This window comes from Cyprinus carpio, chromosome A10 (assembly GCF_018340385.1).
Source record: "Cyprinus carpio isolate SPL01 chromosome A10, ASM1834038v1, whole genome shotgun sequence".
In the NCBI taxonomy this organism is placed as follows: Eukaryota; Metazoa; Chordata; class Actinopteri; order Cypriniformes; family Cyprinidae; genus Cyprinus; species Cyprinus carpio.
The window spans coordinates 12055255-12071477 of NC_056581.1; the positions used below are offsets into that span (position 1 = coordinate 12055255).

Here is a 16223-nt window from a genome sequence, read left to right on the forward strand (position 1 = left end):
TGGTTGCCATGTTTTTTATTTAAGATAACAAAAGGTTACCTAGTAGATTGTTGCTATGTGGCTGCTAGGTTGTTTTGGGTGTTTTTTATTGTGGAGTTGATATGGTGATCTAGGTGGTTTTCAGAGTGTTGCTACTATATCAAAGTTAGTAAGTGTTTGCTATGGTGTTCTGAGTTGTTGCTAGGGTGTTGGTATATGGCTGCTATGGTTCTCTAGTATTTTGGTGGTTGGGCTAGGGTATTTTGTTTGGTTTCTAGGGCACTGATATTGTATACATTTCTTGGCTGCTTTTTAAAATGTCGTTATATGGTTGCTAGGGTGTTTTTGACTGTTTTTTACAGTGCTGCTATACCGACCTGGGTGGTTAATTGGACATTGCTACTGTATGTAGTTGCTAGGCTGGTCAGGGTGTGGCTGCTTTTTTTTTTTTTTAGATCATTGCTATGGTTGCTAAGGTGTTCTGGGTGGTTGCTAAGTCTCTATGAAATAATGTTCAAAAGTTATAGAGATTTGAGCAGCCATGAGCAATAATATTGCCTTAGCAAACACCGCTAACAAGTATTAGATTCATTCACAGACTTGCGTAGCTTCTGCTAACACGAACACACACGTTCAATCTTCAGAAAGTCAGTCTGTGAAGTTCAGAACACTCTGCACCCTGGAGACACAAGCCAGGATGAAACAGAATAAAACTCGACGTCTACGGTTTTAAATTGAGGAACAAAATCTTACTCAGATATAAATGTGCCCTCAGAGATTTCCTGAGAAACTTTGAGTACTATTTGCCATAATCTGCCAGTAACAATCTCAAATATACATCCTTTAGCCTGACACTCATGATCAGGACCGACTCGCTCTCAGGATGAATCTATGGCTCAGATAAGATGACTTCTGTATGGTATAGAAATCTTAGCACCATTACTAAGAGAACGGGAATCGTTAAGATGTTGGGCACCAAATGACTGCGAGAGCTTCCCAACAGTGAATGTAAACAGAATTGATGGTGCATTACAGCGGCTGGGGAGAACTGGCTCACCATTTCCTCTCTGGCTGTCAAATTAAAAGCACTCCTGTTGGGACTGATATGCGCTGCTGCTACTGCTGGGTCTACTAAAGCTGTTCTCTAACACTTTGCTTTTCCTTTTCTTCTTTTCTGTTTCGTTATTCCATCTTTCTCTCTCTCTATCTCTCTCTTCCGTCAGTCCAAGACACTTCTGATCCACTGGAGCTCAATGAAGACAGCATGACTGTGCACCATGAGACTGAAATCCAGTATCAATGCAAATCCACTCAGCATCCACCAATCTGAGTCACGGTGAGAAGGGAAAGACACATATAAACCCCAATAGTACCCTAATATACTACACACTACACAAACACAAATACTTCAAAAGATGGAGACTGAGAGGCGCAAAGCATCAGGATAAAATTCTGTACACACAAAACAGTTTTTCAAAGAAATGTTGTCTAAATTTGAAGGATTTAATATGGATTATAATGGACACAAATCATGAATATATTGATTGCATTTGATTTGCTTGTAGTAAAAGTCTAATTTATATAATGCTGATATTATAATAATTAGAGTTGATATTATAATTCATTTGCCTGGAGAATGAAGGATTGGAAAACATGTTAAAAGCCTGACTTTATATACATATACCTAGTTTCATCAAACTCTACCCACCTGAGTTTCTTTTCCGTCTCACTCTTATCATTGTGGAATAGTGCTGAATTTTACACCCTCGGGAACTTCTTCGGATACAAATTACAATTTCATCTCCTGGATGCTGGATTTTATTGGACCTAATTTTGGATATGTCACAAGTACCCCACAGGAAAGATACCCCCTGCCACGCTTGTAATAAGAAAAGAAGGTCTCGGATGCTTTAAAAGAGAGTGTAGTAACTCGTTAAGATAATTACTGTATCGCACATTTATTCCACTGTTAATAATTAAGTAACACACACCAGAGCATAGACTCCATAACTCAAACTCGCAATACTGGCAATTAGAGAAACGAGAGGTGCAGAAATATACACCAACCTGCCAAACTGAATCAAAACAGTACATGAGGATGCACTATAAACAAACAAATACACAAAAAATTCTGCTTTGTTAAATACCCACAATAGTTTTGGAGGTGAGATATCATGTTGCTTTCTTCTCAACATACTGTAACAAATGCAGAGCAAATATACTGTTTAAAAATACACACTCATATTCAAAAGTATGGGGTCGGGAAGAAATTGTAATGTTCTGCAAGGTTGCATATATATATATATATATATATATGTGTGTGTGTGTGTGTGTGTGTGTGTGTGTGTGTGTGTGTCTGTGTTATATATATATATATAAACACTGTATGATCAAGAAAAAAAGCAATGGAAATCAGCAATATTGTGAAATATTATTACAATTTAAAATAACTGTTTTCTATTTAAATATACATAAAAATGTAATTTATTCCTGTGATGGCAAAGCTGAATTTTCAGCGGCCATTACTCTAGTCTTCAGTGTCACATGATCTGTCAGAAATCATTTTAATATGCTTTTTTGATGTTCAATGTTGAAGACAGTCTTTGTGGAAAACAAGGTACATCTTGATGAATGAAAAGTAAAAAAAAAAAAAAAAACACAGCATTTATTTAAAATAAATGCATTTTTTTTTCTGTCTTTTCTGATCAATTTAATTCATTTAATGAAATTAATAAATTATAAAAAAAAAAAAAAAAAAAAAAAAACCTGACCCCAAACTTTTGAAAGAAAGTGTATAATGCAAATTTGGTAAATGAATGAAGTGGAGGTGACAAACATTTTTATCCAAAGCTACTTATATTAATTTTTACATTTTATCAGTACGTTTTTTCCTTGGAATCAAACTCATAACTTTGATGTTGCAAGCGCCACACTCTACCAGACTGAAATGCCATCAAAATTCACCCCAATTATCTACATAAATAAAGAAAAAAAAAAAATATATAAACAGTTTTTTCTTGTTCTTACAATAGATTTAACATGTATGAATGGTTGCTGGGCTCATTTCTTCTTTATACAAATTTACTAAACAATACATTCCTTATAAATACAATACCTAAATATAAATAAAATACCAAAATTGCACATAAACACCAAAATTGCATTATACAGAGTATACCTAAATTGCACTTAAATTGCATTATTGGATATTTGCACTTAAATTGCATTAGACACTTGACAGTTTGAGATATCAGGTCTAATACAAATCTCTTTGGTTTCTACCTCACCAGTGCGCTTTCATTGTGCCAGTGTGCACAACTTATGAGTGATGGCTCTCTGCTGCGCCTTTGAATATTTAGAGCACTTAAGATGTGTCATGTAGGATGAAATCAGAAATCTGTGTGTATGAGAGAGAGAGAAAAGAGGTGGTGAGATATATAAGTGAGAAGCTGAGTCTGTGCTTGAGTATATGTGACTAGGAACGATGGGGAAGTAGGAGCAGACACTGTGTGACGTAGTGTGAATGTGCGCAATCTAGTCTGTGTGTGTGTGTGTGTGTGTGTGTGTACGTAGTGTGAATGTAGGCTGAATCTAGGCTTTTTTTCACACCGCCTGCAGGCCGCCTCCGGCTGGCTGCTCACATCAAAGGCAGCTTTCTCTCTCTGAGGAGCTGAGAGACTGAGCCCGAGGCCTGCCCAGGTCTTCACAGACCTGCCTCAGGGGTTAGCGTGAAACCATGGGCCTCTGCCACGCCGCTGCAAGACACCACTAATCACAGCCATCGCTGCAGCCGGTCGAACGAGCCCTCACGGCTGCCTTCAGACAAGAACTGCCGATGCTATGATATGCATGCAGCCCGCAAACAGGCGCGCTGTAATCAACCGGGGAGGGAAGGTTTGGGAATGAGGCTTTAAGTATTTAAAGTGTCAGTGTGCCATGTTTTATTTATTTCATGAATAAACAAGGAAAATATGACTTATGCAGGCGTGTTACTATCCAAATCAAGCCTCTAGTCTGTATGCCTGTATTTAGATCAATATGTTATGAGGGTTTCAAATAACTATAAAACTGCATTATTTATATCTGATGGAACAATGGCATACAGGTACCTACATAATATTCACTGGGAAAAAATAACTAAAATAAAGGAACACAAAACTTTCATACTTTGGCATACATAAACACTACAGTTACAAAAGTTTGGAGTCAGTACAATTATTATTTTTTTATTTCTGAAAGCAAGAGAGCAAGAAAGAAAGCAAGCAAGAAAGACTTTCTGTTCATTAATGGAACTTAAATAAAAATGTTTTATTGCTGCAAAACGGTTTTCAACATTGATAATAATAAGAAATGTTTTTTGAGATCCCAAAACTGGATATTAGAGTGATTTCTGGAGGATAATGTGACTGATGACTGAAGTAATGACGCTGAAAATTCAGCTTTGCCATCACAGAAACAAATTACATTAAAAAAAAAAAATATTAAGACAGAAAACAGTTTTTAAATTGTAAAATAAATAAATAAATAAGCACTGTTTTTACTGTATTTTGTAGTCTTGGTGAGCTTAGGAGACTTCTTCCAAAAACATTAAAATATCTTACTGATTTAAACTTTTAAATAGCAATGTTTGTTTATACTTCTCCAGTAAGCAACCACCTAGCACTGCCCTAGTGACCAACCAGAACACCTTAGCAACCACACAGCAACCTTACATCATGTTTTGCATCTGTAATCATAGAAGCTCCCATTTTCTTTAGAGAACTAACAAATCGAGATTTACTTATAAATAATGTCCTTAATAAGAGGCTGCATTTCTGCATAATACTCACCTGTAAACGGCTCGTTTATCTGACTCCAGTTGGGCTTGGGGGTCAAGGGTCACGCTGACCTGTGTGGCCCCGGCCGCTGAGGCTGCAGAGAGGTGGACATGCTGGGCCTTTGAGTTTTGCTGCGTGGTGCCTGTCATCTGAAGAAATACAGAATACAAAATAACTGCAGATGTGCAGATTTTATTTTATTTTTTAATCTAATTAATTAAGTTTCCTTTTTAAGATTTACAGAATTATTTTTTAAAGCGCCCCTATTATGCAATTTCGAATATTGCCTTTCATGAATTGTGTAATGTAGCTTTATGTGAATGTAAACAATCTGCAAAGCTGTAAAGCTGAAAATCCGAGAAGATGCTGTGTCCTATGCTTTGAAAGTACATTTGTTTTATTTTCACTTCAGAAAGATGAGGCTGCAAAGAATCAGAGATTAAAAATCTTTTTTTTTCCACTGTACCACAGGAGTACAACCCCATTCTTTTTTTGTGTTACTGTCATTTTACTAACGACGTATTCTCTCATCTTGGGGAGTTCAATGAGGAATTCACAAAAAACTTGCATGCATCTCCTACAATGCATGCATTATGCATGTAATGCATGCATTGTAGGAGACTCCCAAAACAATATTAGGAACCTTAAAAATGGTATAATAGGGGCACTTTAAATGTAAAATCAGCTAATAATTCTTGACAAAGATAAGCTAAATAATAAATAATAAATAATAAAATAAATGTCTGGAGAATGCACAATCCATTCTGCTGTTACCCCCTCTGCGCTGATGAGCCAAAGATGCTGTTCAAGATCATCTTGCTCAGGTGCATGTTATTGGTGGCTCACGGCCAGCCACTGTTGTCTTATCAAATTTAGCTTTTGAATGCCTCACTTTTGTGTTTTTCTTATGGGTTATGGTGCTTTTATCACTAAAAAATCAAATCTTTTCTGCATCGAAGGGAAAACAGCACACATCCAGATAAAGTTCTAGAAAAACTTGAGGCAAAGCTAGCAAGGAAACATTTTTTTTTTCCCCAGCATTCGTATTCAAGAAGGAACTTCCAATGTCTCTGCATTCTCTCGGTTTGTCTTGACAATGCAACATATGGTCTCATTAAACTCCAGAATCTAAATTGAGACACTTGACCCTCTAATATTTTACGTAGGTCACCTTCTGCAGGAAAACGTTCCACCTAGTCATCAAATAAAACTCCGGCAGTCAAGGTGGGCAGAGGTCTTGCCCTTTAGCAATCGAAACATTGTCAAGATGAACAAATACCCTGTTTAGGATGCATTAGTGGGAGAGAGAGTACAACTTGTTTGTTGTCTACGCTTCCCCGTCTCTCCTGCCCTGTTTTTCTCTCTTGTGATGCAGCTTTGAAAGCAAGCTCCCTCCTGTCTCCCTCCCCAGAACAAAAATGATTTACGTAAGGGAGGAAGCTAGAAGTCTTAATCCCAGCCTCAAATAGGAAATAAATGAGCTTCTTCACACTTAACTAGCTCTCATTTGCATGTCTCCACCAGCGCGCTGCTCTCTTCTCCCCAGCCGCTAATCCTCAGGGCGGAGGGATACAGCAGCCGGACAGGGAGAGGGGGCTCTGGGACAAAAAGCTGCTCTGTGTCCCTCTGATTAACTCAGGACAAGCACAATGAAGATATGACACTGCACAGAACTACAGCTGTACCTTTCTCACATTCACAATTTGAGTGAATGTGAATTTTTTCAAAACTACAGTTTACTGTAATAACCCTGCTGAGTAAAAAAAAAAAAAAAAAAAGCCTATTTATTTATTTATTGGTCTTCAAATCTGGTTAGGCTGGAATAATTTTATTATTATTACTATTTAGTTTATTATGCAGCTACTGAGGTGAGTGATCAGTTTATTATCTTTATTACAACAATAATCCAATTATAATCAATTAAAAAAACAGTTTATTTGTTAAGTGACCTGTTGGCTCTCCTGGTACGATGGTGGAGGGACACTCTGTGTGGCCATCATGGTCAATGCTGGTGCTGGGGACACATGTTGCATCATGGGATAGCTTCACATGGAGATCCTGAAGGAAACACAACAGTGGCATACAAGTTTATTTACAGTGCTGTTTTATGACCAAATTTACTATCTACTGGCATACTTACCAGAAGGAAGATAATTGTGCTTTTTATCTTTTATAACAAATTGCATAATATGTCATTGCATAATATTTTATATATCATTGCAGCTTTCCTCAGTTCTTTACTGAAACAATTCCATGACATACCACTAGGTGCTGCTGTACTTAAACTCACAGAAAAAAAAACAAAAAACTTCCATACAATAGTAATATGTAAAAATAAAATTAAAAATAAAATAAAAAACAATCATTTTGAGGCCAGGGATTACATCAACGACTGCATACAAATTTGTAATTGAAGCCCTATTGACTACAAATCTTTTTTATAAACGTAAAATACCAATGCAATTCTGTACAGACATTACAATTTGTATATTTTTTATTTACAATATTACAATATTATATTTTATGAATAATGTCACTAAATCCAATACATTAGTAACAAGTTCGAACAAAACAATCTAACACATTGCCGTCAAGCCAATAAAAATTGTCAGCAGTACATCTGTCCAGAAAACCAAATGAGCACCTTGAGGTGCAGGTACATGATGAGTTAGTATTTTCTAAAGTAAACATGACAACCCCAGCAGGCCAATCAGGGGCTCATTACAGAAGAGTAATTGACACTGGGCAAGGGAAGGGTGGACTCCAGGGATGGTGTACTGTGGGAAACCCAGACTACAGATAATTGGCCCCATGTTACTGCACATGGACCCCTGAACCCCATCTATACGTTATGTTTTATCAAGTATAACACAAATGCTCTCTACTCTTTGCTCACATTTTGAAATGTCATAAAATGTTATACTTGAGTTGCACTTTTGTTTCAAATAAAAGTTTTTTGTTTGAATCCTTAAATAAATAAATGCAACACTAACTTCCTTTTTTCTTTTTAAGTTATATATGCTCTTACCAAGTCTATTATCATAAACATCTTTGAATGTTGGATTATGTTCTGTCCCATATTGATTTTCCCATCTAAGTGCATTCAAAATAAGATTTAGTGCCATCCAAACAGAAGACGATAGCCAAAAGCATATTAAACTATATTCAATGCTAAACTAGTCTTTTGTTCAATTTTTGTTACAGAACCTCATGAAATCACACCCAAATCATTAAAATGAACATTTCAGACAGTTTGACCCCTCAAAACACAGTCTTCAGTCCACCATTGAGCTCCAGGCTTTTAGTAGCTGCCCACAGATGTAAGAAGCAGAAGCTAACAATCACAAAGAATACTAAAAATACATAAGCAATCATATATAATTACTCTGAAAGAACAGTACAATTACATCTGCCGACCTCTGCTCCATTCGGTAATTACACAAGACATAAATCATTCATTTAAAACGTGACCTATAAAGTTCTTTCTGTTCTGTAGTAGTAGCAATTTTCTCTCTTGAGAACAGCTTGTTAGCTCCGTCTATATCTTAACAGCTTGAAATCTTAAAGATACAGAATTGTGTTTATAAATGGGTGTGCATGCGCATTTTCCAGTTGTTTGTATCAAAGTTTGCAGCAATAATTCTGTGGACTGCAAGAGGATTGTCAAGAGGATTGTGGGGAAAACGAGACACAGAGCAGAATACAGTACAGAAGCCAAGTCTGTCAGACGATGGACAGGATGTAACCTTCCTCAGACAGCAGACAGACAACAGTTTGAACAGGAAAACAGGAAAGATCATTTTTTCCCTCACAGCTCATCTTAAGGTTGGCAGGAGTGTGTGGAAAATGGTCAAAGAGCCCAAGACAGACCAAGTAGCTATTTTAAGGAGATCACACACACATACACGGTTTTGGGTTATCATGATGATCATAAACACCATCAGCACCTCTGCGCTCGGACAATTTCATGTTGGACTTCGTGGAAACGTGAGGAATTTTCCAAGCACAAATTAGATTCTGGCTTGGCGTTGTATATTTTATGAAGCTTGTCCAAATCATACAAATTGAGAACGTTGTGTGTGTGATTTGTATACTGATTACATACAACGCCTGTGTTCTCATTCCAAGTGCTATCAGCCGAAAGGCATCTTCGCTGTTATCTCGCCTCATTTTAATTGCAAATTTTGTGAGCGCGTTGGTAATTAAATGGAAAATTGCACATTAATTGATGAGACTAAAGATAAAGCAATTCCAATTATTGCATGGTATTTTAAGGGGGCCTCTCAAGTCTCGGTCCCTGGAGTGGCGTGGTACCCACAGCAGCATCATAATAATAATGCATACACACCGTGTACACTGGGTAACAGCTCTATCCACAAACTTGTGTTTACAGACATGGAAAGAAGCCTCCGAAGTCTCGGCGGGTGAAAGGAGTGCACTGATTAAGCCTTCCGGCTTGCTCTTTTAAAACACATCATCACACATTCTGACTTAACATACCAAGTATTGATTTCAAAGCATTGGTCGATGCAAACACATCAATCTGTTCATTGATATACAGTTGGAAATTCTTCCACTGTCATGCAGTCGATGGCCTAAACAGCTGCATATACATCGGGACATGCACTTTTAGTAGTAAAGCAATAAGAAAGGAATGCAACCTTTGAATAAGAGATCAGGATGTTACTGAAAAAAGATGGGAAGCAACACAATTTTCAGAAAAAAAAAATGGCATTTGAATTTTTTGGTCCAAAAGAGAAAACTGGAAAATGTTAACTGAAACTGTAACTAACTAGATATTTATTGACATTGGATAAAAGGTCACATTTCAAGACTCTTGTAGACAAAAATAAAAAATTTAAAATCTAACAACTAAATGAAGACTACAAAGTAAACTCGGTTGCAAATGAAGTTTATGCATTTACATGCAAAATGGGTCAGTGTGATTTTTTTTTTTTTTTTATGTTTTTGAAAGAAGTCTCTTATGCTTACTCAGGCTGGATTTATTTGATCAAAAATACAGGAAAAAATGGTAAAACTCAGAAAAATTAAAACAATTTAAAATGGAAGATTTCTCATTTTAAGTATAAAAAATGTATTTTAAAATGTGTAACTTCAGTCTTCACTGTCACATGATCCTGAAAATTCTAGTATGCTGACTTGGTGCTCAAGAAACATTATAATCAATGCTGAAAACAGCTGTGCTGCTTAATGTTTTTGTGGAAATATGTTAGTGGATTTTTTCATAACACAAATATCAATACAAATACCAAAAGAACAGCATTTATCTGAAATAGAAATCTTTTGTAACAATAGAAATATCTTTACAGTCACTTTGATCAATTTAATGCATAGGTATAAATTTTTTTTTTTTTTTTTTTTAAATGTACTGACCACAAACATTTGAACACAGTCTATGTTTATGCTGTATATGTTTGTATGTAGTTGCATTAAAAGCTTAATAACCAGAAGCTACAGTATAACTCTTTTGGGTATTAGCACATTTAATAAAAAAAAATAATAATAATGTTTTCCCATTAAATAATACATTAAAGGTTGTTACAGCTTAGACAGTATCTCATTGTCACCCATTTGAAGAGAACATAGTATAAATCACTTTAAATAAATAGATTTAATCACAGAATTCATTGGTATTCCAAAAAAAAATGTATTTAAAATTAACATGGAATTTTTTTAATGCATCAATAAAAAGATTTTTAAAAATTGCTTTTAAAAGTACAATATTCTTCATAAAGCAGAAATTAAATAGAACAAACTTAAATCAGTAATATAAAATAGATCAGTAATAGAACAAAACCAAACAGTGAATAGTATGAAGTTATTACAGTGTTTTATGAGAAACTGTAATTGATGCAATTGTAAGAGACATACAGCGCAGCTTGTAACTTCATGGCTTGAGCTCATAATTACAGCTGGCAGGGAAAGCGTTTTAAAGGTTGGGGAAATGGTAAGTAAAGTGGGGATGTATTGAACGTCTGGTGTGTGTCTGGGAAAAAGGGGGAGTTCGAATGTTAGCGCTCTTCCCATCAATACTGCTCCGCCAGACCCTCAGAATCGTTTGACTGCTTGATCACAATCGATAATTAACACAGCCACCTGATGGAAAGCTGCTTCTGACAAGGCTAATAGAACATTGTCAGAGACGTTGTTTAGTAATGACAAAGCCTGCATGCTAATTTGGAAACTGAAAGTATATACTTCACTGATGATGAAGACATCACAGCAGTATTGAGACACACAAAAGACTTAAACTTTATAGTATGTATAAAATAACAACGTTAAGATTAATAAATCATTATTACTTAACTTCACGGTTTATGTTTAACATTTCAACTTTTAACTGCAGCTTTAACTGTGAATTCACAATTTTGATATGGCATTTACCAAACATCTGCAACAACTCTCGCTATCAACTACAAACAAATGATAGAGAACGACCATGTATTGAATCTTTCAGTCAGAGACACGCATCCTTGTGCACAATGGCGAAGGATCAAAGATGTGTGTGCAGACAATGACTTCCTGTTAGTTAGAAACAGCCTTTGTGGACAGACTGTGGAGGGCTCCGCGTGTGAGCCGGTGCTGAAAAAGAGCAGCAGGTTTTTTTCTCCGTTAAGCAGAAACAGGTGAGCTACGAAGTACAGGAGGAAGTGGTTTGTGGTTTATAGACCCCATTCATTATCATCCACATATTCTCCCTCTGCATCTCACAGCTAGCCCTCACATCTGGGAAGAGGGTGTTTTATATATCTGTTTACCAGGCAAGCTGGCAGACTGAAGAAACAACAGACCTTCACTTACTCTAGAGACACTTCCAATGTGGCCCGCCGCTGAACGTTGTTTCGAAAACTGAAAACAGCTACATAAATCGTTTTATTTATAGGACAAATGTCACTAACAATATATATATATATATATATATATATATATATATATATATATATATATATTATATATATATACATATATATATATATATATATATATATATACATATATATATATATATATATATATATATATATATATAGGGCCGAAGTACACTTCTGCAAGTTTTTTGTCTTGTGATGAAAAAAAAAAATCAATATTTCATCAATTCATATTCATCCATTTTAGTCAGATTTACTCAGACTAACCTGAAAATGACATTACACGTATTCACATTGTGACTAACATACTTACACATTGAAGATTTCTACATTTTAAAAAGTCTCATGCTTACCAAGGCTGCATTTACAGTATTTGATCAAAAATTAAAACAACAAAAAAAACTATTTAAAAAAAAAAAAAAAAAAAAAATATATATATATATATATATATATATATATATATATATATATATATATATATATATATATATATATATATATATATTATATTTTATTTATTTATTTTTTTTTTTGCTATATTTTAAATTGCAATTTATCCAAATTTTCAGCAGCCATTACTCCAGTTTTCAGTGTCACATGATCCTTCAGAAATCATTCTAATATTCTGATTTGGTGCTCAAGAAATATTTCTTATTATCAATGTTGAGAACAGTTGTGCTGCTTAATATATATATATTTTTATTTTTTTTCAATATTTTTTGACGAATAATTGACGAAAAGAAAGTTCAAAAGAACTTAATTTATTCTTGCTGAATAAAAGTATTATTTATTTATTTATTTTTTTATATTGCCGACCCCGAACTTAACCGGTAATGTAACTTAGTTACTATGACTGGACTATGTGAAACAATCATAATTTTTCTAGATTTCATTCATTATTACTTTTTTTTTTCCCTATCATATTTTCAATAACAGTACATTTGAATAAAAATCACTTGTTTACTGCCATGATGCACATTGTTCAGAACATTTTTGTCAGTAATTTTGATGATCAAAGAGAGAGCCGCGCCCCAAACTCACATCATTGGGTGAGTTAATGTTGCTGTTGTCGGGCAGGTCATACTCAAACAAACAATGCTTTGAAAATACTAGTGTTTATACTTCTCACGGAAATCAACCCTTACAGTTGTCTCTGCATATTAGGCTGGGAGAAAAAGCATTAACCATCAAAAAAATGACACACTTCAACTGCAAAATGAATGATTAGTAGGAATCAGCAATGAAAGACTTCATGGCAAACTCCCGCACTATCCTCTGTGCCTAACCTGAGCTTCAAAGCGAGCGTGTGCCGCTGCCAAAGTGTATCTGATTGTGATTTTCCTGGCTCCATTTCTATGTATCCTGTGCGGAAGTTAGTCAGTCACAGATGCTGCGGGGAATGCAATGAATAATTTTAAACACTGTGCTTGTGTCACAAATGCCCAAATATCATGCATCTTAATGTCCTGAGTCAGGGCTTCTCCAAAGTAAATACATAAAACCGGCCCACCTGAATACATTTGCTACATTAGAGGTCCTTCCATGGGCAGATTTGCAATGCATTGTGAACATGTCCTGATGCAAGCAGGAAGAGGATAAACACGGAGTTGTAGGGTTTGAAAAGTGTAGAAGGGAAAAGGGCAGTATGTCGGAGTAGAACCCCAGCACGGGGACAGAAAACTCCAGACCAGGTTCTCAGGCCAAACACAAGCGCATTTAGACATCTCTGTGTGTCTCTCAACTACTGTACATGTTCAAATTATGGTTTTTCATTTAGTTTAAAGAGTTCACCCAAAAATTTAAATCCTGCCATTATTTACAAACCCTGACTGAAAAACACACACAAAAAAAGACATTCTGAAAAATGTCTTAGTGCTTTTTCTGTCCATACAATGTTCTTTGTTCCGCACTGATTTTCATTGTAGGGGGAAAAATACAGAAAAGTAAGTCTCTTCAGTTTTCCCTCTCTGCTGTCTTTAATGAAATGGAAGGTCAAATTCAGCACATTGCATTACGGGATACAGTATTCCACACAGTCTGCACCATTCATCCAATCTATCTGCAATTTCACTTGTCTTTGTATTTATGCTAATGGTTGTTTGGATATGGTAGATCTAGAAATAATTCCAAAGTGTCCTGCTTTTTAAAATTAGATTAAAGTCCTCGCTGAAAGAGTGTTGCAGAAACTTACTGTGTGGTGAAATTTTGTTATTCCCAGAAGCCCGATGTTTCGCATGCAAATGACCTCATTAGCATAGCTAAAAGCTTTTATTATAATTAGCATTTCCTCAATAGACTCCACAAGTATGGAAAGAATGGATCCTAAAAGATTTGCATGTTCACAATTGCACAATTTCTAAAACACACATATGACTTTTATATAATTTTGAGACTTCAGATGAACAATATGATGGAAACCTGCATTAATCTAAAATCAGTCTAATGCTGGTCATACTGTACGGAACTGCAAAGGATATCCTTTGGCTTATTTTCAATAAACTTCCTGGTAAGCGGCTGAGATAAAGGAAAGGTGTGCACGTACAACACGTAGACTGGTTCGACTGTATGACAAGCTAAGAGTGCAAAAAGCTAATAGCTCTCTTTTGAACAGAATTCAGTGCTGCTCGGCCCCATCCATTAAATGTAATATATTGGTAATCTTTAGAAAATGCACCAAATGCTTTATTTAAAGTGCCCTTATAGTATTCTAACTTTTATGCACTTGTGTGGGTGTGTGAACGGTGTGTATGATTCTGTCACCCTGTTGCAATGGCGCAGAGTGCAATCGCATCTTGATGTCAATAATGCACACAAGAGCGAGCAGCCCTTCCTACCGATGACATGCCATGGTTGCGTTTTCTCACTGCAGTGATAAAAATCAGAATATTGAAGGCTGGAATTCTGCCGAAATTGGAACTCCTGAGCTCATAGAGAAGGAAGGTAATCTTCAAGAGCTTGCTGTCAAATCCGTTTGGTCGCTCTTATGTTGAGCAGAGATACGCGTAAGGGGACAGTGTGTGCATTATCTCGTTTTCCCAATCTGCAGGGCTGTTTAAATGGATACTTCCTAATCTTCCTACGAGGTTGCTTGGTGAGACTTTAGGTGGATGCGGCAAAAAACCAAAGAAGTCATCTGTGATAAATGTCGTGAGATCAGGAAGCAGTTTGTGCTAATACATCATTCTGTAAAAGTCTTTCAGCAGATGCTTGTTGAGTGATTCTTTGACCGATGGAAACGTTGGCCACTTACGCCGTTTTTAACCCATTTAGCACATCATCCATCAATTTCCATTCAGCTGCTGTTAATGGAATACAGCGACATGCCTTGGAAACAGACCTGTTTAAAAGGAAGCCATCAAGCATAAGAGGAAACTTTGAAATCTGGTGGGCAATTGCAATTTTTACTCACAAGCTCTGAACTAACTAAATATTATTACAGTATATATTGATTATTTTATATATATATATATATATATTATATATATATATATATATATATATATAATATATATATATATATATATATAATATATATATATATATTAGATTTAATTATTATTATGGTTATTAGAAGAAAATTATTATTACAAATATATAAATATATTTAAATAATAATAATGAATAAATTTACTAATTTTAATTTATTCTATTTTATTTTTTTAAATATTACATGCACACAATGTTAAAATTTATTAGAAGTAGGCTATAATTTTTTTTATAAATATGAGAGAATTTAGCTAATATGCAAGCAAAATGAACATCATAAGTGAAATATCAAAATATCAAAAATATACAAAACAAAGCAACAACAACAAATTAATTAATTATTTAAAGGGTATAACAAATAAGAGAGCCACAAAAATCACATATAAAGTAAATTAAAATAAATAAATAATAATAGTTTTAAAAAAGTTAAACATTTCTCACAATGTAAAACAAGGGTGCATTTTGCTCTGGTCTGCTACAGCTCCTGCGCTGAGGATAATAAATAAGGTGCATATGCATATGCCATGCTATGAGAGATACACAGAGCACGAGTGGCCTTGTCAGGAATGTGGCAGTAGGATTAGGGCAAGGGTGATCAGCATGCAGAGGATTCAAACCCCTTCCAATCCTTCCCTAAAAAAAAAAAAAAAGAGAAAACCTCAGGAGCAAGAGTGTGTGCGCTCAAAGAAAGAACCACGGGGGGTTAACGAGAGGGGGGATTATCACACACACTCTCTGAGTGCTCTGATTGTCAGCAGATTCCTAATGAAGAGTTTAAGTTTCAGAAGAGCATTGCAAGGAGACTCTGCGGCAGCCACGTACGTTCGGACCAGCCAACAGAGCCCAGCGGGGAGGGTCAAATAACGGTGCACGCTGGACATTGATGAGACATACGGCTAAACAGTTAGAGTCATAATCTATCCTCTCCAGTAAAATTTCACAGTATCTTACCGTAAGCAGAGGTTAGTGAGCAGAGTGCAGCTGTTTAAATCTACCTAATTCATACGAGACGTGTAAGTGCAAGGTAAAGACAAGTCACTGAGGTAATGTT

At 35.5% G+C, this 16223-nt stretch overlaps 1 protein-coding gene across 1 annotated transcript in view; it reads right to left on the reverse strand.

The window, feature by feature from the left end:
• LOC109113274 overlaps positions 1-16223 on the reverse strand; it is a 66593-nt gene that overhangs the window by 21724 nt on the left and 28646 nt on the right. Inside the window, exons 3-4 of the mRNA XM_042764562.1 lie at positions 6746-6854; positions 4809-4945 (exon numbers count right to left, since the gene is read on the reverse strand). Of these exons, the coding sequence (XP_042620496.1) occupies positions 4809-4945; positions 6746-6832 (224 nt within the window). The 5' untranslated portion in view covers positions 6833-6854. The remainder of the gene's footprint in view (positions 1-4808; positions 4946-6745; positions 6855-16223) is intronic.